This window comes from Salvelinus sp. IW2-2015, linkage group LG19 (genome assembly GCF_002910315.2).
Source record: "Salvelinus sp. IW2-2015 linkage group LG19, ASM291031v2, whole genome shotgun sequence".
Taxonomy (NCBI): Eukaryota; Metazoa; Chordata; class Actinopteri; order Salmoniformes; family Salmonidae; genus Salvelinus; species Salvelinus sp. IW2-2015.
In genome coordinates, this window is record NC_036859.1 from 33408150 (window position 1) to 33434845 (window position 26696).

General features: G+C 41.0%; 2 protein-coding genes and 2 long non-coding RNA genes across 4 annotated transcripts in view; 2 read left to right on the forward strand and 2 right to left on the reverse strand.

Annotated features, from left to right (window-relative positions):
• Positions 1-26696, forward strand: part of LOC111979369 (eukaryotic initiation factor 4A-II-like) — a 336073-nt gene that overhangs the window by 300782 nt on the left and 8595 nt on the right. The window lies entirely within an intron of this gene.
• LOC139029302 (uncharacterized) lies at positions 1972-2664 on the forward strand. Its single transcript, XR_011481607.1, has 3 exons — positions 1972-2072; positions 2169-2244; positions 2587-2664. It is a non-coding gene; the product is annotated as an uncharacterized lncRNA (long non-coding RNA).
• LOC111979785 (uncharacterized) lies at positions 2689-3721 on the reverse strand. Its single transcript, XR_002879367.2, has 3 exons — positions 3610-3721; positions 3436-3512; positions 2689-3051 (listed from the first exon to the last, which is right to left on the reverse strand). It is a non-coding gene; the product is annotated as an uncharacterized lncRNA (long non-coding RNA).
• ccdc39 (coiled-coil domain 39 molecular ruler complex subunit) lies at positions 10476-26603 on the reverse strand. Its single transcript, XM_070448990.1, is given in 21 exon segments — positions 10476-11014; positions 13720-13808; positions 14397-14581; positions 14854-14916; positions 14919-14988; positions 15482-15588; positions 16783-16942; positions 18712-18835; positions 19564-19772; positions 19925-20062; positions 20345-20509; positions 22084-22278; positions 22759-22891; positions 23118-23221; positions 23513-23704; positions 24129-24257; positions 24498-24590; positions 24795-24953; positions 25174-25320; positions 25566-25685; positions 25939-26603. Coding segments are annotated over 21 exon segments (2850 nt in total). The 5' UTR covers positions 26029-26603; the 3' UTR covers positions 10476-10836.

Below are 26696 nucleotides of genomic sequence, written 5' to 3' on the forward strand. Positions count from 1 at the left end.
CTGCGAGCATGCGCTGACCAACTGGCAAGTGTCTTCACTGACATTTTCAACCTCTCCCTGTCCGAGTCTGTAATACCAACATGTTTAAGCAGACCACCATAGTCCCTGTGCCCAGAACCCTAAGGTAACCTGCCAAATGACTACCGACCGACCCATAGCACTCACTCTGTAGCCATGAAGTGCTTTGAAAGGCTGGTCATGCTCACAATCAACACCATTATCCCAGAAACCGTCGACCCACTCCAATTTGCATACCGCCCTTCCCACCTGGAACAAAAGAACACCTATGTGAGAATGCTATTCATTGACTACAGCTCAGCGTTCAACACCATAGTGCCCTCAAAGCTCATCACTAAGCTAAGTACCCTGGGACTAAACCATTCCCTCTGCAACTGGATCCTGGACTTCCTGACAGGCCACCCCCAGGTGGTAAGGGTAGGTAACAACACATCCGCCACGCTGATCCTCAACACGGGGCCCTCAGGGGTGCGTGCTCAGTCCCCTCCTGTACGAGACAGCCTATAGGGAGGAGGTCAGAGACCTGGCTGTGGCATCTCTGGAGAGACTAAAAATAGCTTGTTTGCATGTTTTTTAGTTTTTTTTAACAACTGGGACAACTGCAGTGATATGAGAAATACACTTAAATAATATATGATTGACCTTTCTTTGAAATGCACATATTTTCCATTTGTCAGCTAACCTTTATAGTATTATGTACTCTTTGTAAATTCATTTGGACTCCTGGCAATGTGTTTCTGGATATATCCCAATAAAATTGATGGTTGCTTGTCAGAATGATCAATTAGTTGATAATACACTTGTTTTGTTTAAATGCCCAATGTAGTCAAAAACGTGTTTTTCTGTGTTTATATATATCCACACCGATGAGGTTGAATAATACTGTAAAAATTATGATAATGCCCTTTAGAGTAAGAGCTGTTTGAAAAAGACCACCTGAAGTTTCAGACTGTTTTGTGGGAGGTGTTTTTGACAAAATTCTTGCTTGAGAAATTGCTCTTTGTTAAGAAGCAATTTTTTTCTTTTTTGAAATTTTAATTGAAAACAATCCCAGTAAGGTGCTTAATTGTTACCAGAAATGATGTGATATTGAGATAAAAAAACGGCTCATTGGACCTTTAAAAAATATTGGTTGAGGTTTTGACAAAATCTCGTGAGACAGATATATGGAACAACTTCCTCATAGCTATTAAAATAGTTCAAAGGAGGCGGTCAGACCTTTTTCTGAAATCACTTGTGCCTCAAATGAATTTTTGAAAACCTGGGCATTATTTAAAAGGCAAATCCCTCCACACATGAATAGGGAGACAACTTCCTCATGCTGAACAAAGATTGTCAGACGGACTCGCTGACCAGAATCTTCCCACATCACAGCTCAGTCGGTGCTCTCGTCTTCTGAAACAACATCATGCTTTTCCTATATTTTGTGTTGGATGTGTTGCTTTGTCTGCAGGGCAATCCTGGTAAGTTATCAATTTAACATGTTTTAATGTTCATGATTTGAAAAGAAAATGTCAGAGGTTTAGTCCAGAAAACAGTGACTGTTGAAGCATGACCAAACCCAGATATCAGTGAAGTGGTCTTAGTCATTAGTAGTGAGCATGAGTAAGTCAACAACAACAAAAATGATGTGTGGAAAAGAATAGAAGAATACAATTGAACAAATCAGATGATTGAATGTGGATCAAATGTTTGCTGATATTTAAAATATAGTAGGAAGTAGAGAAAGTGATGACTACTGTTGAAAACAACTTTATTTGGATTTTGTGATCATAAAGTAGATATACCTAGAATGGGTACTAGTCTGTTGGCTATCATTCCACTCCTTATAATGTAATGTTTTGCATAAGACACGGAGTACAGGGAGTGGAATGTTTAGCCTAAAACAGGTATGGATCAGGCTAATGAGAGATACAGCTTCATGTCAAATATTACCCATCAGCTTCAAACACCTACAATGGGACCAACGACTATCACGACACAGGTGACAACACCTCCAACTCTTACTACCCTCTTACGTGGACCCACCTTTGGTACTAAACCCCTGGAAAGTGGTGGGTATTTAAGCATAAAGTAAATACATTGAATTATGATACTTGGCTAATTGTCTTTTATACTTGAAATAATTTGAATATTCTTGCCCAAATAAGGATTTGCAATTCTTCAGGTCGCTGTCAATCGTATCAGGAGCTAAATGAGACTACAGTTGATCCAGTCTTCAGTCAGGTAACATTTAGACACAGGTGATCCTGTCTAGAGTCAGCTGACATTTAGACTACAGTTGATCCAGCTAGAGTCAGCTGACATTTAGACTACAGTTGATCCAGTCTAGAGTCAGCTGACATTTAGACTACAGTTGATTCAGTCTAGAGTCAGGTAACATTCAATCATTGGTGTTTTTATTAAAAAAAAATGTTTATCTATATCCCAGGTAGCAATGTATGTATATATTTTATATAAAGTTCCAATGCATATGATTGATCTATTATACAAGTATTTATATTGGAAAATAAGATCTAGATTAGATGAGCTTGAGTTGAACTAAATAGTGATAATTTTCTCTACTAGATCTACAACATCGTTCGGGCGAAGCGACCTGATTTGAAATTTCGACTGAACGTGAAAACTGTCCAGAAAGTTTGATGGGTATGATCCAAGGCAAATAGCCCAACATCAAATCCATCAGAAAACACTGGAAGCAGATGACAAGATTCTATGAAAGTGGGAAAAGTTGTGACATAACTCTTGAATTACAGCTCCTCCCCCAGATGGTGACAGGAATGTGCAGCATGTCAATATAAGTCAATKAAATKATAMGTTCAAATATATTATTAACATGAATATAATGACTGATATTAAACAGCATAAAATCATTGAAAATACAGTACAATAGTTCACATCTGCAGAACATGATGTACCATTAGAACTTCAATCTGCTATGCCTTGGATCATAATCCATCAAACTTTCTGGACAGTTTTCACGGTCAGTCGAAATTTCAAATCAGGTCGCTTCGCCCGAACGATGTTGTAGATCTAGTAGAGAAAATTTATCACTATTTAGTTCAACTCAAGCTCATCTAATCTAGATCTTATTTTCCAATATAAATACTTGTATAATAGATCAATCATATGCATTGGAACTTTATATAAAATATATACATACATTGCTACCTGGGATATAGATAAACATTTTTTTTAAATAAAAAAACACCATGATTGAATGTTACCTGACTCTAGACTGAATCAACTGTRGTCTAAATGTCAGCTGACTCTAGACTGGATCAACTGTAGTCTAAATGTCAGCTGACTCTAGACTGGATCAACTGTAGTCTAAATGTCAGCTGACTCTAGACTGGATCAACTGTAGTCCAAATGTCAGCTGACTCTAGACAGGATCAACTGTAGTCTAAATGTTACCTGACTGAAGACTGGATCAACTGTAGTCTCATTTAGCTCCTGATACGATTGGACAGCGACCTGAAGAATTGCAAATCCTATATTTGGGCAAGAATATTCAAATTATTTCAGTATATAAAGACAATTAGCCAAGTATCATAATTCAATGTATTTACTTTATGCTTAAATACCCACCACTTTCCAGGGGTTTAGTACCAAAAGGTGGGTCCACGTAAGGGGTAGTAAGAGTTGGAGGTGTTGTCACCTGTGTCGTGATAGTCGTTGGTCCCATTGTAGGTGTTGAAGCTGATGGGGTAAATATTGACATGAAGCTGTATCTCTCATTAGCCTGAAATCCAAACCTGTTTTAGGCTAAACATTCCACTCCCTGTACTCCGTGTCTTATGCAAAACATTACATTATAAGGAGTGGAATGATAGCCCAAACAGACTAGTACCCATTCTAGTATATCTACTTTATGATCACAAAAATCCAAAATAAAGTTGTTTTCACAGTAGTCATCACACTTCTCTACTTCCTACTATATTTTAAATATCAGCAAACATTTGATCCACATTCAATCATCTGATTTGTTCAATTGTATTCTTCTATTCTTTTCCCACACATCATTTTTTGTTGTGTTGACTTACTCATGCTCACACACTAATGACTCAAGACACATCTTCACTGATATCTGGGTTTGGTCATGCTTCAACAGTCACTGTTTTCTGGACTAAACCTCTGACATTTTCTTTTCAAATCATATGAACATTAAAAACATGTTAAATTGAAACTTACCAAAGATTGCCCTGCAGACAAAGCAACACATCCAACACAAAATAATAGGAAAAAGCATGATGTTGTTTCAGAAGACAGAGCACCGACTGAGCTGTGATGTGGAAGATTCTGGTCAGCGAGTCCGTCTGACAATCTTTTTCAGCATGAGGAAGTTGTCTCTCTATTCATTGTGGAGGGATTTGCCTTTTAAATAATGCCCAGGTTTTCAAAAATTCATTTGAGGCACAAGTATTTCAGAAAAAGGTCTGACCGCCTCCTTTTGAACTATTTTAATAGCTATGAGGAAGTTGTTCCATATATCTGTCTCACGAGATTTTGTCAAAACCTCAACCAATATTTTTTAAAGGTCCAATGAAGCCGTTTTTTTATCTCAATATCACATCATTTCTGGGTAACAATTAAGCACCTTACTGGGATTGTTTTCAATTAAAATTTCCAAAAAGAAACAAAAATTGCTCTTAACAAAGAGCAATTTCTCAAGCAAGAATTTTGTCAAAAACACCATCCACCAAAAACAGTCTGAAACTTCAGGTGTTCTTTTCAAACAGCTCTTACTCAAAAGGCATTATCATAATTTTTACAGTATTATTCCAACCTCATCGTGTGGAATATATATAAAACACAGAAAAAACACGTTTTTGACTACATTGGGCATTTAAACAAAACAAGTGTATTATCAACTAATTGATCATTCTGACAAGCAACCATCAATTTTATTGGTATATCCAGAAACACATTGCCAGGAGTACCAAATGAATTTACAAAGAGTACATAATACTATAAATAAACTGACAAAAGAAAATATGGCATTTCAGAAAGAAAAGGTCAATCATATATTATTTAAGTGTATTTCTCAATATCACTGCCAGTTGTCCCAGTTTGTTAAAAAAAAAAAACTAAAAAACATGCAAACAAGCTATTTTTAGGTCCTCCAGAGATGCCACAGCCACTCTCTGACCTCCTCCCTTAAGGCTGTCTCGTACAGGAGGGGACTGGACACGCACCCCTGAGGGCCCCGTGTTGAGATCAGCGTGGCATGTGTTGTTACCTACCCTACCACCGTGGGGTGGCCTGTCAGGAAGTCCAGGATCCAGTTGCAGAGGGAATGGTTTAGTCCCAGGTACTTAGCTTAGTGATGAGCTTTGGAGGGCACTATGGTGTTGAACGCTTGAGCGCTGTAGTCAATGAATAGCATCTCACATAGGTTTCCTTTTGTCCAGGTGGAAAGGGCGGTATGCAAATGAGTGGGTCGACGGTTTCTGGATAATGGTGTTGATGTGAGCCATGACCAGCCTTTCAAAGCACTTCATGGCTACAGAGTGAGTGCTATGGGATCCCGGCCGTAGTCATAGGCAGGTTACCTTAGGGTTCTTGGGCACAGGGACTATGGTGGTCTGCTTATAACATGTTGGTATTACAGACTCGGACAGGGAGAGGTTGAAAATGTCAGTGAAGACACTTGCCAGTTGGTCAGCGCATGCTCGCAGTACACATCCTGGTAATCCGTCTGGCCCTGCGGCCTTGTGAATGTTGACCTGTTTAAAGGTCTTACTCACATCGGCTGCGGAGAGCGTGATCACACAGTTGTCCGGAACAGCTGGTGCTCTCATGCATGTTTCAGTGTTATTTGCCTCGAAGCGAGCATAGAAGTAGTTTAGCTCGTCTGGTAGGCTCGTGTCACTGGGCAGCTCTTGGCTGTGCTTTCCTTTGTAGTCTGTAATGGTTTGCAAGACCTGCCACATCCGAYGTGCGTCGGAGCCGGTGTAGTAYAATTCGAACTTAGTCCTCTATTGATGCTTTGCCTGTCTGATGGTTTGTCTGAGGGCATAGCGGGATTTCTCATAAGCTTCCGGGTTAGAGTCCCGCTCCTTGAAAGCGGCAGCTCTATCTATGCATGATCAGGATTGTATCCATTCCGCCGATTCTGTTGAAAAACGTTTCTTAAATCGGAAGCAAACGGAACAAAACGGGGATAAACATACCTGAATTTCTCCAATAGAAACTCTCGTTTAGGGCTGTTGGGGTGACCATATTACCGCCACACCTGCGGTCACGAGTCATGGAGGCAGTCAAATTCCAGATGATCGTTTAGTCACGGTAATTAGGTTTCTCCAAGCTCTGATGCTAGTCAATAGTAGCTTACCAAACTTTCTAACTGCCTGGTACTCATTACTCTATTGTCCCTCTAATCACTCTGACAGCAATGCAAATGTATTTTAAAATCTAATCAAACACTTCATGAGAGCCCATGAGCTCATGTTGCGCAACATTTCAAAAGGCTATGCAATTGCCTGAGAAAACAGAGTGATGGCTGCTAATAAAAAGAGGAGGATCCCATCAACTTTCTATATGCTTGGCCCACTATATTTCTTTCTCAACTTTCCTAATATTAAGCACATTTCTTATATTTGCAACAGGARTATAGACTATCTGGCTGGCATGAAAATAAACCACGGGGAAAAGCGTCCATTCTAAAAAGCGTCCATTCTTAATCAAAACAAATTACACACATATATTATGTAGTATATGTAAAGACAAGATTAAATCAAGAATAGTCTGATGGGTGACAATATTAGCCTACCACTTGTGAATGATATATTATTACTTGTGAATGATGCCCAGCATAAGAAACAAAGCCTCTTTTTGGCAACTTTTTAAAATCATAGTCACACACCTCATGTAGACTAGCCCATAGGCCTRTATGTTTTAATAAGTTGCAGTGCGTTCGGCGTGGTGTATACCTTGGATTTATCGAACGTATGCGTCAAACTGTCTGCGTAGACGGCTTCATAGAAAAGGTAGCAGAAGGAAAATGTTAAACTGTTGTTGCATACATATCCAGATGATGCTGCGTCCTGTTTTGCGTATTGATACTGTCGGTGTGTTCGAAGTGTAATACAAATTGAAACTCAAGTCCCCACTAAATGACAATACAATGGGTGCGTTCGTAAAAAATAATAATATCTACTCTGATTTCAGAGCACTCTCGTCTGTGTGCCAGAGCGCAGAATAAATGAACGCTCAACACCGGTTGAATATGGCCGGTGTCAGTAATTGTCGGTTAAAAAAAGTGTAATTAAATTGTTGCCAGTCACCAACGCTCTGGATAACATGAAAACAGCCTAACCAGCTATGCTAGGGCGAGTAAAATGGTCAGTGTGAGATTGTTCTCTCATTTGTGTCTGGAAGTAGCTAGCAAGCTAGCCAACGTTAGCTAGTTAGCTTGACTGTCGTTGTGAGGTCAGAAGGCTCGTATCAACCCTAGTCCACGGCCAGGGCGTCCAGTGTGCGCTCCGATAGCGAAACGCTCTGAATTTACGAACGCCCATAGCACTCTCTGGCTCTCCAGATTGAATTTACGAACACACCCAATGTCAAACATACTCCACAATCTGATTCTAGCCCTGCCTGTCTAATGCTTTTRCAGGAAGTGGGCTCAGTAAAATTAAAGAATTACACCAACAACTGGATTTTCTCATCTACAGCATCGACCTGGGGAATAGTTACAGGGGAGAGGAACGGGCCAATTGTAAACTGGGGATGATTAGGAGGCCATGATGGTATGAAGGCCAGATTGGGAATTTAGCCAGAACACCAGGGTTAACACCCCTACTCTTATGATAAGTGCCATGGGATTTTTTGTGACCACAGAGTCAGGACAAGTCAGGACATTTAACATCCCATCCGAAAGATGGCACCCTACACAGGACAATCTCCCCAATCACTGCCCTGGGGCATTGGGATATATTTTTTTTAGACCAAAGGAAAAGGTGCCTCCTACTGGCCCTCCAACACCACTTCCAGCAGCATCTGGTCTCCCATCCAAGGACAACCCTGATTGGCTTCAGAAGTAAGCCAGCAGTGGGATGCAGGATGGTATGCTGCTGACTACTCAGGTAAAATAAACGTAGGCTACACTCTCTGGAGCCCTCTGGTTCAGTATGTTCATAATAACATAGGCCTAYGTGACTTTGTTTCAAACATCGTTCTAAAATGTACATGGTACATTTTTTACGTTGATATTTGTGAATAMTCAATTAAAAACACTTAACAATTTTATGTTTGAAGTTAAAAAAAGACTGAAGTCACTGGATCCGTTGAATTAACATGAGTGTGAGAACAGTTGCAGTATTTGTAACATGTTTATAGCCAAAGAAAAGATTACAGTAGTTAGGACTATTCAGTCCAACATCAAATCCATCAGAAAACACTGGAARCAGATGACAAGATTCTATGAAAGTGGGAAAAGTTGTGACATAACTCTTGAATTACAGCGCCTCCCCGAGATGTGACAGGAATGTGCAGCATGTCAATATAAGTCAATTAAATGATAGTTCAAATATATTATTAACATGAATATAATGACTGATATTAAACAGCATAAAATCATTGAAAATACAGTACAATAGTTACATCTGCAGAACATGATGTACCATTAGAACTTCAATCTTGCTATGCCTTGGATCATAATCCATCAAACTTTCTGGACAGTTTTCACAGTCAGTCGAATATTCAGATCAGGTTGCTGTGCCCGAAAGATGTTGTAGCTAGTAGAGAAAATAGTTCACTATTTAGTTCAACTCAAGCTCATCTAATCTAGTCTAATTTTCCAATATATATACTTGTATAATAGATAAATCATATGCATTGGAACTTTATATAAAATATATACATACATTGCTACACTGGGATATAGATAAGGAGAAAAAAAAAGCAAACCACCATGATTGAATGAGGAAATGTCACCTGACTCAAGACGGGATCAACTGTGGTCTAAATATTACCTGACTCAAGACTGGATCAACTGTGGTCTCATTTAGCTCCTGATAAGATTGGACAGCGATCTGAAGAATTGCAAATCCTATATTTGGGCAAGAATATTCAAATTATTTCAGTAAATTAAAGACAATTAGCCGAGTATCATAATTCAATGTATTTACTTTATGCTTAAATACCCACCACTTTCCAGGGGTTTAGTACCAAAAGGTGGGTCCACGTAAGGGGTAGTAAGAGTTGGAGGTGTTGTCACCTGTGTCGTGATAGTCCTGGTCCATTGTAGTTGAAGCTGATGGGGTAAATATTGACATGAAGCTGTATCTCTCATTAGCCTGAAATCCAAACCTGTTTTAGGCTAAACATTCCACTCCCTGTACTCCGTGTCTTATGCAAAACATTACATTATAAGGAGTGGAATGATAGCCCAAACAGACTATACCCATTCTAGTATATCTACTTTATGATCAAACAAGCAATACAAAATACATAATAACGTTGTTTTCACAGTAGTCAATCACACTTCTCTACTTCCTACTATATTTTAAATATCAGCAAACATTTGATCCACATTCAATCATCTGATTTGTTCAATTGTATTCTTCTATTCTTTTCCACACATAATTCTTTGTTGTTTGTTTGACTTACTCATGCTCACTACTAATGACTGAGTCACATCTTCACTGATATCTGGGTTTGGTCATGCTTCAACAGTCACTGTTTTCTGGCTAAACCTCTGACATTTTCTTTTCAAATCATGAACATTAAAAACATGTTAAATTGATAACTTACCAAGGATTGCCTGCAGACAAAGCAACACATCCACACAAAATAATAGGAAAGCATGATGTTGTTTCAGAAGACAGAGCACCGACTGAGCTGTGATGTGGGAAGATTCTGTCAGCGAGTCCGTCTGACAATCTTTGTTCAGCATGAGGAAGTTGTCTCCTCTATTCATTGTGGGAGGGATTGCCTTTTAAATAATGCCCAGGTTTTCAAAATTCATTTGAGGCACAAGTGATTTCAGAAAAAGGTCTGACCGCCTCCTCTTGAACTATTTTAATAGCTATGAGGAATTGTTCCATATAATCTGTCTCACAAGATTTTATGTCAAAACCTCAACCAGTATTTTTTAAAGGTCCAATGAAGCCGTTTTTTTATCTCAATATCACATCATTTCTGGGTAACAATCAAGCACCTTACTGGGATTGTTTTCAATAAAAATTTCAAAAAGAAACAAAAATTGCTTCTTAACAAAGAGCAATTTCTCAAACAAGAATTTTGTCACCAGGCAGGCCAAAACACCATCCCACCAAAACAGTCTGAAACTTCAGGTGGYCTTTTCAAACAGCTCTTACTCTAAAAGGGCATTATCATAATTTTTACAGTATTATTCCAACCTCATATTGTGGAAATATATATAAAACACAGAAAAAACACGTTTTTGACTACATTGGGCATTTAAACAAAACAAGTGTATTATCAACTAATTGATCATTCTGACAAGCAACCATCWATTTTATTGGGATATATCCAGAAACACATGGCCAGGAGTAAAACTTAATTTAGAAAAAGTACATATTTTTTATGCACATTTACAATACAATTCTATAAAGGTTAGCTGACAAATGGAGAATATGTGCCTTTCAAAAAAAAAGGTAAATCATATATTATTTAAGTGTATTTCTCATATCACTGCCAAAAAAYGAAAAAAAACATGCAAATCAATCAACTCACCAAACGGTTGTTCAGTACACATTGAACAGTGACACACATTCTCTTTCCTAATGGCACTACAGTCACATTAGCCTTCTGGTGCTGTAAGTGAGGCTGTCCTATTGTAGGGTTTCTCTATGGGCTCTGGCGCTTGCTGCCGCTGCTGCTGGTGGAGCTGGGTGGATGGGAGTCCCGTGGAGAGGTGAGAGGAGGGGACGTAACAGACAACCCCAAGCCCAGCTCCAGAGTCTTAACAGGGGGAGACTGCACTGACGCCGCCCTTGGGCTGCTACTTGCTGAAGACCCAGCTGACCTGCAGTGGAAAAATACATTTAAGAAGCTATATTTTACAAGAACATATTGACACACAATGAGTGTACAAAACATGCTCTTTCCATGACAGACTGACCAGGTGAATCCAGATGAAAGCTATGATCCCTTATTGATGTCACCTGTTAAATCAACTTCAATCAGTAGAAGACAGGTTAAGGAAGGATTTCTGAGCCATAAGACAATTGAGATATGGATTGTGTACAGTGCATTCGGAAAGTATTCAGACCCCTTGACTTTTTCCACATTTTGTTACATTATAGCTTTATTCTAAAATGGATTAAATTGTTTTTCCCCCTCATCAATCTACACACAATAAACCATAACGACAAAGTCCCAAAATATTTAAAAAAAATTTAAGTTTGCTAAATAAACAATAAAAATAAACGGAGCGTCGCGCACAGCTATTTCAGGTCCTCTCCAGAGATGTTTGATCGGTTCAAGTCCAGGCTCTGGCTGGGCCACTCAAGGACATTCAGAGACTTGTCCCGAAGCTATCTTGCATTGTCTTGCTGTCTGCTTAGGGTCGTTGTCCTGTTGGAAGGTGAACCTTTACCCCAGTCTGAGGTCCTGAGCACTCTGGAGAAGGTTTTCATCAAGGATCTCTCTGTACTTTTGCCATTCATCTTTCCTCGATCCTGACTAGTCTCCCAGTCCCAGCCTCTGAAAACGTCCCACAGCATGGTGCTGCCACCACCAAGCTTCACCCGTAGGGATGGTGCCAGTATTCGTCCAGACGTGATGCTTGGCATTCAGGCCAAGAGTTCAATCGTTGGTTTCATCAGACCAAAGAATCTTGTTTCTCATGGTCTGAGAGTCCTTTAGGGGCCTTTTGGCAATCAAGCGGGCTGTTATGTGCCTTTACTGAGGAGTGGCCATCTGGCCACTCTACCATAAAGGCCTGATTGGTGGAGTGCTGCAGAGATGGGAGAACATTCCAGAGCAACAACCATCTCCAGAGGAACTCTGGAGCTCTGTCAGAGCGACCATCGGGTTATTGGTCACCTCCCTGACCAGGGGTGTGTTTGAAAATTGATTCTGGCCATTTACTCTGATTTCAGAGCACTATTGTCTGAGTGTGCCAGAATGATGAATTTACGAACGTTCAACACCAGCAGAATATGGCCAGTGTCGATAAACATCGGCAAAAAAGCGTAATTCAATTGTTGCCAGCAGCACAGTTAGTCACCAATGCTCTGGATAACTCTGCAAGGGCGAGTAAAATGGTTAGAGTGAGGTGTTCTCTCATTTGTGTCTGGAAGTAGCTAGCAAGCTAGCCAACTTTAGCAGTGTGCATTCTGAACGCTYCGAGAGCGAAACACTCCGAATTTACGAACAGACAATTTTACAACGCTCCGAATTTACGAAYGCCCCGAGCGCACTCTGAGCCCACTCTGGCACTCCAGATTGAATTTATGAACACACCCCAAGGCCCTTCTCCCCCGATTGCTCAGTTTGGCCAGGCAGCCAGCTCTAGGAAGAGTCTTGGTGGTTCCAAACATCTTCCATTTAAAAATGATGGAGGCCACTGTGTTCTTGGGGACCTTCAACGCTACAGAAATGTTTTTGTACCCTTCCCTAGATCTGTGCCTCAACACAATCCTGTCTCTGAGCTCTATGGACAATTCCTTCAACCTCATGGCTTGGTTTTTGCTCTGGCATGCACTGTCAACTGTGGGACCTTATATAGACAGGTGTGTGCCTTTTCAAATCATGTTCAATAAATTGAATTTACCACAGATGGACTCCAATCAAGTTGTAGAAACATCTCAAGGATGATCAATGGAAACAGGAAGCACCTGAGCTCAATTTTGAGTCTCATAGCAAAGGATCTGAATAGTTCTGCAAATAAGGCATCTGTTTTTTAATTTTTTTATAATTTTGCAAACATTTCTAAAAACCTGACTTTCACTTTGTCATTATGGGGTATTGTGTGTAGATTGATGATGAAAGAAATTAATTTAATCAATTTTATAATAAGACTGTAACACAATGTGGAAAAAGGGAAGGGGTCTGAATACTTTCCGAATGCACTGTATGTGTGCCATTGAAAGGGTGAATGACCAAGACAAAAGATTAAGTGCGTTTGAACGGTGTATGGTATTAGGTGCCAGGCGCACCGGTTTGTGTCAAGAACTGCAACGCTGCTGGGTTTTTCACACTCTACAGTTTCCCATGTATATCAAGAATGGTCCATCACCCAAAGGAAATCCAGCCAACTTCACACAACTGTGGGAAACATTGGAGTCAACATGGGCCAGCATCCCTGTGGAAYGCTTTGGACACCTTGTAGAGTCCATGCTCTGACGAATTGAGGCTGTTCTGAGGGCAAAAGGGGGGTTCAACTCAATATTAGGAAGGTGTTCAAATGTTTTGTACACTCTGTGTAAATTATCAGTAGATAATATTGGAAACCTTGAGACTCAGAAATAACAGTATGGACAATTCCGTTGTAGCAGTCTAAAAACAAGACATYCAAAAAACAGCTAAACAGGAAAAACCTTTGGGGTTTTAAAATGTGTCAGGAAGAAAAGGAATGTAGCTTTCAGATATGCTCCTAACTGTGAGTCTCTTTCATTTTTTTTTACCCGTCGGCCCCCAAAAATTGTCTCTAAAGGGTATTTGGCTACGGAATGTATATTGTAGACCCCTGAGCTAGATTGACTGTGTAAAATAGTTGTGACGTACCTGAGAGAGACGGAGCTGCGAGCAGAGTTAGTCTTTGAGCTTTGTCGGCTGGCAGGGGTGGAGGCAGGAGACGGCAGGGGCAAGTTGGCCTGAGACACATACAGTACACACAAATTAAATTAGACCTTTTTAGTCCTGAGTAAAAGGCCATCCAAAATGAGACTTAATGGGATGGGTCAACTTCTTGTTTGCTTTTAGAGTAAGTTGCCAGAAATTGATTAGTTTTGTTTTATTAGATTTGTTTGAAACTTAGCTGTCCCTAAAACCTAACATTTTGCATTTCCTTGAAATCAACTAACATCAGTGCAATTTGCTGTCAGAATTYCAGAATGGAGTCATTGCCTTGCCAAACTCTACAAGGTTAAAAAGGTATAATTTGCACACCTACACATTTAGAAGAAAAAAATCTTTGTTCCTCCCCATAGGAGAACCCTTTGGTTGTGAAAAATGTTCTACTTAAAATATTTTAGTGGTAAAAGGTTTCACGTAGAACCTCGTATTAGTGAAAGGATTCTACTTRAAAMCAAAAATAGTTATTTTCAGAGGGTTCTTCTATGGGGACAATTGAAGAACCCTTCTTGGTTCTAGGCGGCATCTTTTTTCGAAGAGTGTATAGTATTATCAGCTGCATGGAGAAAAACGTCATACTTTTTATAGTAAAAAGAAAAGAAGGCTACCTGGACAAAGTACATGTGTAGAGCTGATCTGAGGTCAGGCTGTTCCTCCATGGCAACCAGCAGCATCTTGTTGATATTCTTATTGAAGTCCTTCAGCTCCCTCAGCTCAATGTCCCTCTCCTCAAACGTCTCCTCCTTGGCCTTCTTGCCCGACCGGATCTCTTTGGTCAGTTTGGAGCACTGTCATGGAGAATAGCAAGGGATGAACACAGAGCAGTGATAAGTAGGGCCAGGATTTTTTCTGACCCTATGACCAATTCATGTTCATGACTGCCTATGACAGACGTTATATGTATTGTGTAGCTGTTATAAAGGCTTTATGAATGCATACATAAGGGGGGCTACTCAGTAGGAAGTACACTTTCGTTATTCCTCAGGTTCTTTTCTTTCGTCATTGAATAGTGTGAACACACTTGTTGCGATGGTGTGAATTGTTGGGTGGTGGTATCAAACCTGCTTGTGACCTGTGGAGTTTCTTCCTGCTGGGAAACCAGTTCTCTGTTCAGAGACATGATACGTACTGGGTCTCTTCAGTCCTCACATTCTGAACGGCCTCCTCTTGAAGCAGGTTGTCGAGTGTATTGTTCATGCCCTACCGATTTAATCACACCACACACACACACACACACAACACACCACACAGCACACACACCACCTCACACAACACCACACTACACACACACACACCACACCACACACCCCAGCACACACACACACACACAGTTATGATTGCACTGTATGATAGTTAAGAGTGAGTTGTCAGACAAGTCTATATTGGACCTGTTGTTCTTGGACATGAGCAGCCAATGTAAGGCGTGTGATGAAGACAAAAGAGATCATGATAGGGCTTAGGACAGATCTAACACACTGCAAATGGGAAAGGCAGAGAGAGACAGAGAGGTAAAGTAACAACATGGAAATGAAGTACACAAAAGATGATTCTACTCCAGTTTCATGTGAGAAGATGATGGCCTGGTGGAAAACCCACGCTCACGTCAAGGCTAGGACCAGGAGTTTTCCTGATCAGGTTAAGTAGTCCAGTAAAACTCCTGGCCCCAGTCATGKTTGCTTTGGTGGAGAAGTACCTGAATGTCCTCCTGCAGTTCTCGGATCTGCCTCCTCTTGTACTTGTACTTCTCCTCAACGGCTCTCTTCTGCTCATCCAGCTTCAGTTTCTCCTGATACTCCTCACCTTCAAAACAGAGTTTTGGGTTCATTGTTTACTTCTATAAAAACATTAAAGAGTTGTACCAACACACTTTACAGCATGAAGCAAGAAATAAAAACCAAAATAGCGTATAAAAGGAAGGCCTCCCGAGTGGCACAGCAGTCTAAGGCACTGCAGTGCTTGAGGTATCACTACAGATCCGGGTTCAATCCTGGGCTGTGTCGCAGCCGGCCATGACCGGGAGACCCATGAAGCGACGCACAATTGGACAACCGTCGCCCGGGAAGCATTTGGCCGGCCGGGATGTCCTTGTCCCATCACGCTATAGCGAATCCTGTGGCGGGCCAGGCACATGCACAATGACACGTCGCCAGTTGTGAGGTGTTTCCTCCGACACATTGGTGCGGCTGGCTTCCGGTTTAAGCGGGCACTGTGTCAAGAAGCAGTGCGGMTTGGCGGGGTCGTGTTTTCGGAGGACGCATGGCTCTCGACCTTCGCCTCGTCCGAGTCCGTATGGGAGTTGCAGCGATGGGACAAGACTGTAGCTACCAATTGGGGAGAAAAAAACAAAGAGTATAAAAGGATCTGAACAGAACAACAGTACAAAATAACCACCRCATTAAAGTTATAAAATAGTTTATAAATAGTATATCCTCTCATCTGATTATGTTGGGTTTTCCCTTCATAGATATAGAACACTGATAACATTGATGTGTGTGTTACTATGGTGATGGCATAGAGTCAATATTTGTTGCTGGCATATTTGTGTCATCTTTTTTGGGGTGAGGGGGAGGCATAGAGTCMGAGGCTCAATCTCTAGCCACTTCAATAATTGGATGTAATAAATGTATCACTAGTCACTTAAACAATGACACTTTATATAATGTTTACATACCCTACACTACTCATCTCATATGTATATACTGTACTCTATACCATCTACTGCATCTTRCCTATGCCGTTCGACCATCGCTCATCCATATATTTATATGTACACATTCTTAATCATTCCTTTAGACTTGTGTGTGTATAAGGTAGTTGTTGTGAAATTGTTAGATTACTTGTTAGATATTACTGCATGGTCGGAACTARAAGCACAAGCATTTCGCTACACTCGCATTAACATCTGCTAACCATGTGTATGTGACCAATAAATGTTGATTTGATTTGTTGGAATCAGTTTCTCTCACAGGGAACCTTTCCTCATACAGTACGCACTGGACTCAGTCACTTTGTTGAAGGATTTGCGATAGGTTGTGTTGCGGCTGTTGACGACGTGGAGAGTGTTCTCCAGCGCTCGGATCTCCTTCTCCATCTTGCGGATCTTGGCGTCCAAATCGTCTCCCTCACGTTGGAGCTCCTCYTTCTCTTGGGCAGCCTTATGAAAAGCACATTACCCACGGTAGAAAGTAAAATGGTACAACGTTTTTCTCAATTGATTTGTAAACAAAGTTCCATGTTCTCAAAACAATTAACAACTGTCAAAACTACAGTTGCAAGAAAAAGTATGTGAACCCTTTGGAATTACCTGGAWTTCTGCATAAATTGGTCAAGAAATGTGATCTGATCTTCYTCTAAGTCACAACAATAGACAAACACAGTGTTCTTAAACTAATAACACACAAATTATTGTATTYTTCTTGTCTATATTGAATACATAATTTAAACATTCAGTATAGGTTGGAAAAAGTATGTGAACCCCTAGGCTAATGACTTCTCCAAAAGCTAATTGGAGTCAGGTGTCAGCTAACCTGGAGTCCAATCAATGAGAYGAGATTGGAGAYTTTGGTTAGARCTGCCCTGCAATATAAAAAACGCTCACAAAATCTGATTTTKCTATTCACATGAAGCATTGCCTGATGTGAAACATGCCTCGAACAAAAGAGATCTCAAAAGACCTAAGATTAAGAATTGTTGACTTGCATTAAGCTGGAAAGGGTTACAAAAGTATCTCTAATAGCCTTGATGTTCATCAGTCCACGGTAAGACAAATTGTCTATAAATGGAGAAAGTTCAACACTGTTGCTACTCTCCCTAGGAGTGGCCGTCCTGCAAAGATGACTGCAAGAGCACAGCGCAGCATGCTCAATGAGGTTAAGAAGAATCCTAGAGTGTCAGCTAAAGACTTACAGAAATCTCTGGAACATGCTAACTTCTCTGTTGACGAGTCTACAACACGTAAAACACTAAAGAATGGTTTTCATGGGAGGACCATGGAAGAAGCCACTGCTGTCCAAAAAAACCATTGCTGCACGTCTGAAGTTCGCAAAAGAGCACCTGGATGTTCCACAGCGCTACTGGCAAAATATTCTGTGGACAGATGAAACTACAGTTGAGTTGTTTGGAAGGAACACAACACTGTATGGAGAAAAAAAAGGCACAGCACACCAACATCAAAACCTCATCCCAACTGTAAACTATGGTGAAGGGAGCATCATGGTTTGGGCTCCTTTGCCGCCTCAGGGCCTGGACAACTTGCTATCATTGACAGAAAAATGAATTCCCAAGTTTATCAAGACATTTTGCAGGAGAATGTAAGGCTATCTGTCCGCCAATTGAAGCTCAACAGAAGTTGTGTGATGCAACAGGACAACGACCCAAAACACAGAAGTAAATCAACAACAGAATGGCTTCAACAGAAGAAAATCCTGACCTCAACCCGATGGAGATGCTATGGCATGACCTCGAGAGCGGTTCACACCAGACATCCCAAGAATATTGCTGAACTGAAACAGTTTTGTAAAGAGGAATGGTCCAAAATTTCTCCTGACCGTTGTGCAGGTCTGATCCACAACTATAGAAAAYGTTTGGTTGAGGTTATTGCTGCCAAAGGAGGGTCAACCAGTTATTAAATCCAAGGGTTCACATACCGTACTTTTCCCACCCTCCACTGTGAATGTTCACACGGTGTGTTCAATAAAGACATAAAAACGTATAATTGTTTGTGTGTTATTAGATTAAGCAGACTGTGTTTGTCTATTGTTGTCAAATTATATGACCAATTTATGCAGAAATCCAGGTAATTCCAAAGAGTTCACATACTTTTTCTTGCCACTGTATATATTTTTTCACAATAAGCCAAATCAATTATTAACTGAAGCAATAGTTGGCTGGTGAAGTTTTTTTGGTGTCTGAAGGAATTCTCACCTTGATCACATAATAAGCCTGTGATTTTTCCTCTTCTCCCTCGGGAGCAGCCATCGAGACAGTCATAATCTCATAGCGCTTCCTCATCTTGTCGACCTTGGACAGTCTCTCATGCACCTCAGCACTGAAATTAACCAATCAGTGTACGCATAGAATCAGTTGAGAGTGCTCTTCTCGACCATTGACGGCCTGATAAATCCTACCCCCGTAAACCTATGTGAAATTTSCTCCACATTTAAAATGTGCTGAGCTTGAGGCATATTTCAGAGAAGTTTTTATTGTTATTCTTATGTAGTAAATATTTTAGTTTTCATTTTCATTGTTTTTATWAATTTTTTCCTGTGACGCACATTGCATTGCATGTCTGAAATGTGCTGTATAAATAAAGCTCGATTTGATTAAACATAGAGTATACACAATGGCTCAAAACACCAAGTGTCTGGCTATCCTGTGTTCAATTCATTTGACAGCTTTCTTTTCAAGTGCCGCATTACCACTTTATATGAGCCTTGGGCAAAACAAACACAACCCCCCTCGTATGGCACTGGATCATCAAGCCCTGTATTCAGAGAGCATCTCAGAGTAGGAGTGCTGATCTGGAATCAGCCCCCCCTCGTCCATACAATCTTATTCATTATGATCTAAAAATATGAATATGGGCCCAGGTATGTTAGTACTGGGAAGGAGAAAAAGGCTGCACACCCTGTGGATCCCCATGACCAGGTTCAGGGTTTAAAGGCATCAGATAAATAGCCCCCACAGCCAAAATCCCAAAGTATCCCTTTAAGAACACTGAATTCACTATACTGTCTGGGTAATAGGGTATCTTTTGGGAGCCAGTCTTAGACATACCTGAGTCCTTGGCGCTCCTGGTCAGTGATCTTGACCTGCTTGTTGAGCATCTCCCGGTGCGCTTTAATCTCCTCCTCCCGTTCCCTCATGGCCGTCTGCAGCTGCAGCCGCCGCTTCTCCAGCGAGAGCACGCTGTCCGCCTTGTTGTACAGCAGGTCACGCAGACGCTTGATCTCCAGCTTCAGGATGTTGTCCTCCACCATGGTGTCCTGAAGGTCAAAGGTCAGAGGCAACGTGTGGCTGTGTAAGAGTATGAGTTTCACATAATCGTTTTATTTAATCTGATTAATAAAGTCAAGGTTGGCTGAATAAAACTGCAGTGACAGTGACTGTGTGTGTGCGCATGCGCCTGCGTTCTCACCTGCTTCTTGAGCCGGAGCTTCTTCAGTTCCTTGTCGGAGATGTGGTTGAACAGGTGCAGCTCCTCGATCTTGGTGGTTAGGTCTCTCTTCTCAGCTCCTGTCTTCTCCGCCTCTTTCCTCACACAGCGAATATCATCCTGTCAGACGACAGAAACAGTCAAATCACAGAATGTCTATAAAGATTTTTTTATAATGATTAGTTAAAATGTAATTATATGGTAACTGTAAATAGAGACTAATTTGAAAACAGAAAATCTGAGAGAGAAAAACCACCAACAATTTTTGATGATTTCTATGATAAGATAGGGTTGCAAGAAATAGTCTTCCTACTTTTAAGGTGACAAAAACAACAGAAATGCCCAAATCATCAGGAAAAATAGTATCAAGAACATTCTACAGTACGAGAGAGGTCTGTCCACCTGGAGCTTCTTGAGTTGGGTGGTGAGCATGGTGGCCGTCCTCTTCTTCTCCTCCAGCCTGTGGGCCAGCTTTTGGGCCTTCTTCTCCAGGACCTGCTTCTCCTCCGTGTTCACCTCGCCACGCAGACGCAACATCTTCCTCTCCAGCAGCTGGATCTGGAAGTCCTGGAGTAGCAACGTTTGAGGTGGAGAGGGAGTTAGTGATGTACCCACTACACCAAGCATACACCTCAAGACCAGCTGTATAGGTCGTGAAGAGGGCACGACAACACCTTTCCCCCCCTCAGGACACTGAAAAGATTTGATTTGTATACCCCAATGGTAGAAGGAGATGTGATGACATTAGGGCGAACGCTAGCTATAATGGTCATGGTGGTAGAAATAGATAATGATCATATGACAGTGGTCTAAGGGCTATCTGAAAGCGTCTGTTGAATGACCATGCTGTTATTACTATTCAAATCAAATGTTATTTGTCACACGCGCCGAATACAACAGGTGTAGACCTTACAGTGAAATGTTTAATTACAAGCCCTTAACCAACAATGCAGTTAAGAAAAATATGAGTTAAGAAAAAAACATTTACTAAATAAACTAAAGTAAAAAATAAAAGAGCAACAATAAAATAACAATAACGAGGCTATATACAGGGGGTACAGGTTAGTCGAGGTAATTGAGGTAATATGTACACGTAGTGTGGGGGATGAATCAGAATTAGTTGGGTAACATAGATAAATAAGATGTTTTATTTATCTAATATGCTTATGTGAGATACTTGTCATTAGAATGTCTCCCTTTGGACTATACTGTTGGCAGTTGCAYTTTTCCCTTCTCAGCTAGGGAAAAGTCACTTGGGGCCTAGAGAGGGGAGAGGTCAGGCTTGTCTTCATATGTGAATGTATCTGTTAAACCATCTGGTGCTATGCAGAATATCAGAAGTGGAGGAGGACAGAATGGAACATTGTCTTCTTATGTGAATGTGTCTTTATCTATTTTTAAACCATGTGAAGGGATGGCGTGATTAATGGGGAACCAGTTAGTTGTCTCCACAATGTCTGTACGCCAGTCACTCCCTCCTTTTCCCATTGGGGGGAGGAGTATGGCAGTGTCTGGAACCATTGTATGTCCCCTCTGATGTTGCACTTATCTTGAGCTAGTATATGACCTAGAGGCTCACTCCCCTTAGTGAGCTTGTCCAGGAGTGGAGTGTATTTGAGATGGGAGAATAGAGTTGAGAATTGAGTTATGCCTTGGATGAGGTAATGTTTTGGTACTATGAAGTACCAGGAACGAGATTAGAACCTCGTCTTAGAGACCAAACTGAACGATAATTTATAGCTAATGCTATCTGGCTATGGGATACTCCTTTCTCAAGTAAAAGGCCCTTTGTGAAGTTTTCCTAAGATCTGTGGTTCGTCATGTAAGTTGAAAGGGGTGTATCTTGGCTATAAAAGATCTTGGTATTCTTTTGTAGGGACTCTCAGAATTCATTATAGACACTGAATTGATCTGAGAGTCAAAGGGCGATTTTGAAGCTCATATTATTAAAGATGAAATTTAAGTATAACTCTGACTGGTATGTGGTTTATAACTCTCCTCATTCGGTAATACAGGAAACTGCCACGACAGTAGATAGGGGTAAAGTGACTATGCATAGATAATAAACAGGGTGGGTATTGCATATTGTTAGTGATAGGAAAATAACAACTAGAGAAAGACTAGTGTTTCTGCTGTCTAGCCTGGTTGTAGATGATCTCCTGCTGCTTGAGGGAGTTCTGGTCCAGTTTACTGAGGCGGCTGTCCAGGTTGGAGAGGGCCACCCGGCTCCCAGAGAGCACGGCCATGGAGTCCTTCTCCTTCAACCTCAGGGCCTGTACCTCCTGGCTCTCACGGAATAGCACCTCGCGGTGGCGGTGCAGCTGGGCGTCCATGTCCTGCAGCCCACGACAGACGCAGAATGAGACAGTTCACCACAACATGGTCATGAGTACATTAACCAACACAATGTGACACTGAAGTCAACAMATGGTTCACCAGCTCCAAAGAAAGACATCCGAGATGTGTCCCCGTTTGGCAAAATTACGAAAGAGAACCACAACACAATGTAACACTACATTCCTCATGGGAATGAATAGAATGACATCAGAGCATCTAAATGAAAATATCTAAATGTGAGAATACAGTCAGTCAGAATGGGATTTAATATATCAGTTTGATTGATACAATGTTCATATACTTCTAAATATCTAGCGATATCGAGTTCATATTGTGACCATGTGAATTGCTAGGTAAAATGCACAAGTTAGCTCAACGCAACTGCAGCCTGCCATTCCCAGAACCATGCAGACACTCTTTCCGATAAACATACTGATATTATAACAAAAACATTGTTTTATCATGTGGAGTGCACTCACTTTGATAGTTTGCTCCTCTTCCTTCAGTACTTGCTCCATCTGAGCGGCCCTCTCCTCCACGCTGAGGGTCGTCTCAGTCACTGTCTTCAGCTTCTCCTCCAGGGCTGTGTTATGAAGCTTGGCCCCCTTTATCCTGGACCAGGTTTTTACACACACACACACACCAACACCACACACACACACACACACACACACACACACACACCAGAACTAATGAGAGGGTGGGTATTCCACAGAATTACATAAAGAATCCCTGTGAGGGAATTCATTTAAATGTAAACGGTTAGTTCCCACCAAAACGATGCCTCCAATTATTCCTATTTGACTGGTACTGAGGCCTGCCGATCTCTATGTCTCACTTGTTGTTTTTGTCCTGGATGTCCTTTTTCATGTTGGATAGCTGGGACCTCATGGACTCGACATCAGTAGCTGCTCTGTCCACTGTCCCTTTCAGACTCTCCAACTAGAAAGAGATACGTGATAATAAAATATAAGACAAGCCATCATTCCCATAGAAAGAAGTCATACAGAATAAAAAAACCTGTCAGCAGAAAGCATTGACTAAATGATTTGGTTACACTTTTTTAATCACTTTCTTGAAGACACTATAAATGTAATTACATGCGTATAAATGCTGATGAATTGCAATGTTATAATGCCTATAAATATACGCAAATTATGAAATACTAATTTGTTAATGTTTCGTCCTGGGAAGAAAGCTCTGGACAGACAGACACACAGCAGACAGACTCACCTCGTCCTGTAGTCTGGTGCGGTTACTCTCCTGCTCCTGGAACTCCCGTCTCAGCTTGGCCGCCTGCCGGTCGGCCATGGCTATCTTCTTCTCGTACTCCTTGTTGTTCTCCGTCTCGCTCTCCAGGAAGGTCTTCTTCTCCTTGATCACTCCATTCTTCTCTCTGATGTCCTGGTTGACTTGGGTGAGAAGCTGGAAATATATAGCAAAATCCATTGCTTACATTGTCAGACCATTATTTTAGAAACTTCACAGTTGTACATCAGTCACTTTCATGTAGCCTTTTTAATGATTTTGATAGATTCATCTTAAGGTGTCGTAATATAAAAAGGGGTGTTGAAACAGTGTTGTTTCAACTATAAAATACCTATAAAATATATCTAATCGTTTCTGGACCAAGTGAGTATGTGAAAAAGTAAACTAGTGAACTCGTGTCTTTACAATAGTTTCTAACTGCTATAATATTCCTAGCCTGGTTGAACTTGACAAAATGATAGTGAAGCAAAGTGAGTGTAGCATTCAATCTGGTTTATCCAGGCTATGATATCCCATCGTCAGCTCAAATATTGTATGACTGACTGACTGTAATAACTGCAGGCTGCCATCTAGTGGTTACCATTGAACACTGCTGCATCTCGCTGTCTCTCTTCTTCATCTGCTCGATGGTGTTCTCCCACTGGTGGATCAGCTCCTGTCTCTCTAGGTGAGCCTGGCGGAAGTTTTCTGCTGTCTTATCCAGACCAATCTGTTGGCAGAGCACAACTACAATAAATGAGACACACTCTGATGTATATCAACAAGGAAGAATAAATGCTTTCTGTTTGATGTGGGACGTATAAATCTCTAGTGTGTCATCAATGGACACAAAGTAGCTTAAATGTCAACAAAAGAATCTCAGTTGCGGGTGAATGAACACTGACTGATATTCCTGTGTTGTTCTGTACTAGTTAATGTACTGAACTGTAAGATAGCTGGGGTTTTAGACCTGTGCTGATATGGTCTCAGTCAGTTCATTGTCCAGTGCCTTGTGCTTTTGGTTGGCCTCAAGCGTCATCTTCTCTATCAACAAGGTGAGCTCCTGTAAACAAAGAATGCAAACAGTAGTTTAGAAAATATATTGTACTGTTCATTAAAAAATATCCCATTGTCAGTGAACTGTTCATTCTAGAGGATCCTGAAAGGAATGTAGTTGCTTGCCACTGTAACTGAGATCCAAGACCACGCAGGGTACCCGGGTTTACGTACCCCCATCAGTCGGTCACTCACAACACCCATGACGTACCCGTATCCTGCTCTCGTCCTGCTGGGCGTACTTGATGATGGCCATGGTGTCCTCGTCCTTGTGTGCCGACTCCTCAAGCCAGGCATCCAGGGTCTGCTGGTCCCAATTCAGCTGGCTTTTCAGCTCTTCCAGCTTCTGGGTGGCTTTGAAGATGTTGTTCTGAGGAAACAGATGGCTAGACATTTATCTAATACAGTGGAACATACACTGAATATGTTGTATGTTCCAGTGAATACTAACAGTTGGAAATAGAACAACAGACCAGATAATTCTCAGTCACAGAGAGAGAGAGAGAGAGAGAGAGAGACCCATGTTGTTTTGAGGAAAGACCTCTGTTTTAGAACAGAAAGACCAGGATGTTGATGGTATGTAGAATAACCTCTTGTGCATTCTTCTTCTCCCTCAGAGCTCCAAGCTCGTTGTCGAGCTGTGTAATCTCCTGATGCAGGCGGCCCACCTCTCTCTCCGCCAGGGCCTTGAAATGCATCTCCGACTCAGTCTCTTTCTCCCTGGCTTTGCACAGAGCCTAACAAAGTACAGATAAAAATAAACCAGTTATAGGATAGCATTTCAGAGTTGTTGCAAAAAGATTACTGTCATACCTGTGTTCACATGGCATTATTCATTGATCCTTGCATAAACAGAATTACTTAGCAATATAACTACTACTCATACAGTAATGTTCTAGATCTATGCATGAGCTAAATAGTTTTGGGTCAGAACCTCAGAAGTCTCTTTTCATGGAATTCCAAAATGGGCAAGTAGCTTTACCTGAGTTTGAGATAACTCCTGCCTAACATTTTTCAGGTGTTCAGCCATGGCTTGTATTCTATCCTTGTATCCACCAAGTTTGTTCTCCAGTTGTAACTTCTGATTTTGTTTCATTTGAAGCTGTGGAGAGGTAGGAAGTGCAAATGACAGTCATATTTCACATTGGACTGATGTTCATCCCAGCTAACGTTAGCTGTTTCGTTTTAGCTAGCTAACGTTCGCTAACTAACGTTAACGTTAGATACCTACCTACTGTCCGCTATGTAACTGGGGCATAAATATGTCGATTTATATCAAATACAGATGAAACAAATGAAATGTCAGATATTCTGGTACAAATAAGCTAATAAACTGTTAGCTAACAGACACTTACCTCATCTTCCAAACATTTATTTTCTGCATTGGCAACTGGGATGGCAAAGCCCTCGTCCCAGCCTACCTCCGATAAAAGTATGTTCGACATTTTTTCTCTAAGGCTAAATTCCAAGTTTTAGAACTGAATATCAAGCCAGCCCAATGTACCAACTAATTATTTACAATAAGTAATAAATTGCTACTTTGTTCTATTTTTGACAACTTGTAAGGGTCATAACATGCTACAAAACCGCTGTGTTGTCAATGCTGGCCCCTAGCAACCGTGTCAGGTGGCTAGTTACCACATCATCCGGTTGCAAAAAAAATCGCACGCGTCACAAGAGGGCCACACAACTACTACCACTTGGCAATGCATGCAACCGGAGTCACTATACTCAGTTTATCCACTAAAAACTTTGTGAATCACACCAAAAGGTTATACTATTACTATTTTACAATAAACCATCCTGCCTATTTTCTATCCAAACAACATACTTAACATTGTAGGTCATCATTGTAAATAAGAATTTGTTCTTWACTGACTTGCCTAGATAACTAAAATAAATTAACCGCATTAAAGAATAGTTAATTCACTCTCAAGCCAGTAGCGTACAAAGGCCATCACTATTTGAGAAACATCTGTAGTAAAATTAAACAATTGAAAGAATAGTACATCCTTTTAACATAAGAGATACAAGTTCATATGCAGGTTTTGGGTATCAGCTTTGGTAGAGAGAAATATGACAGACAAGAGTGCATCACCATTATCAACACACA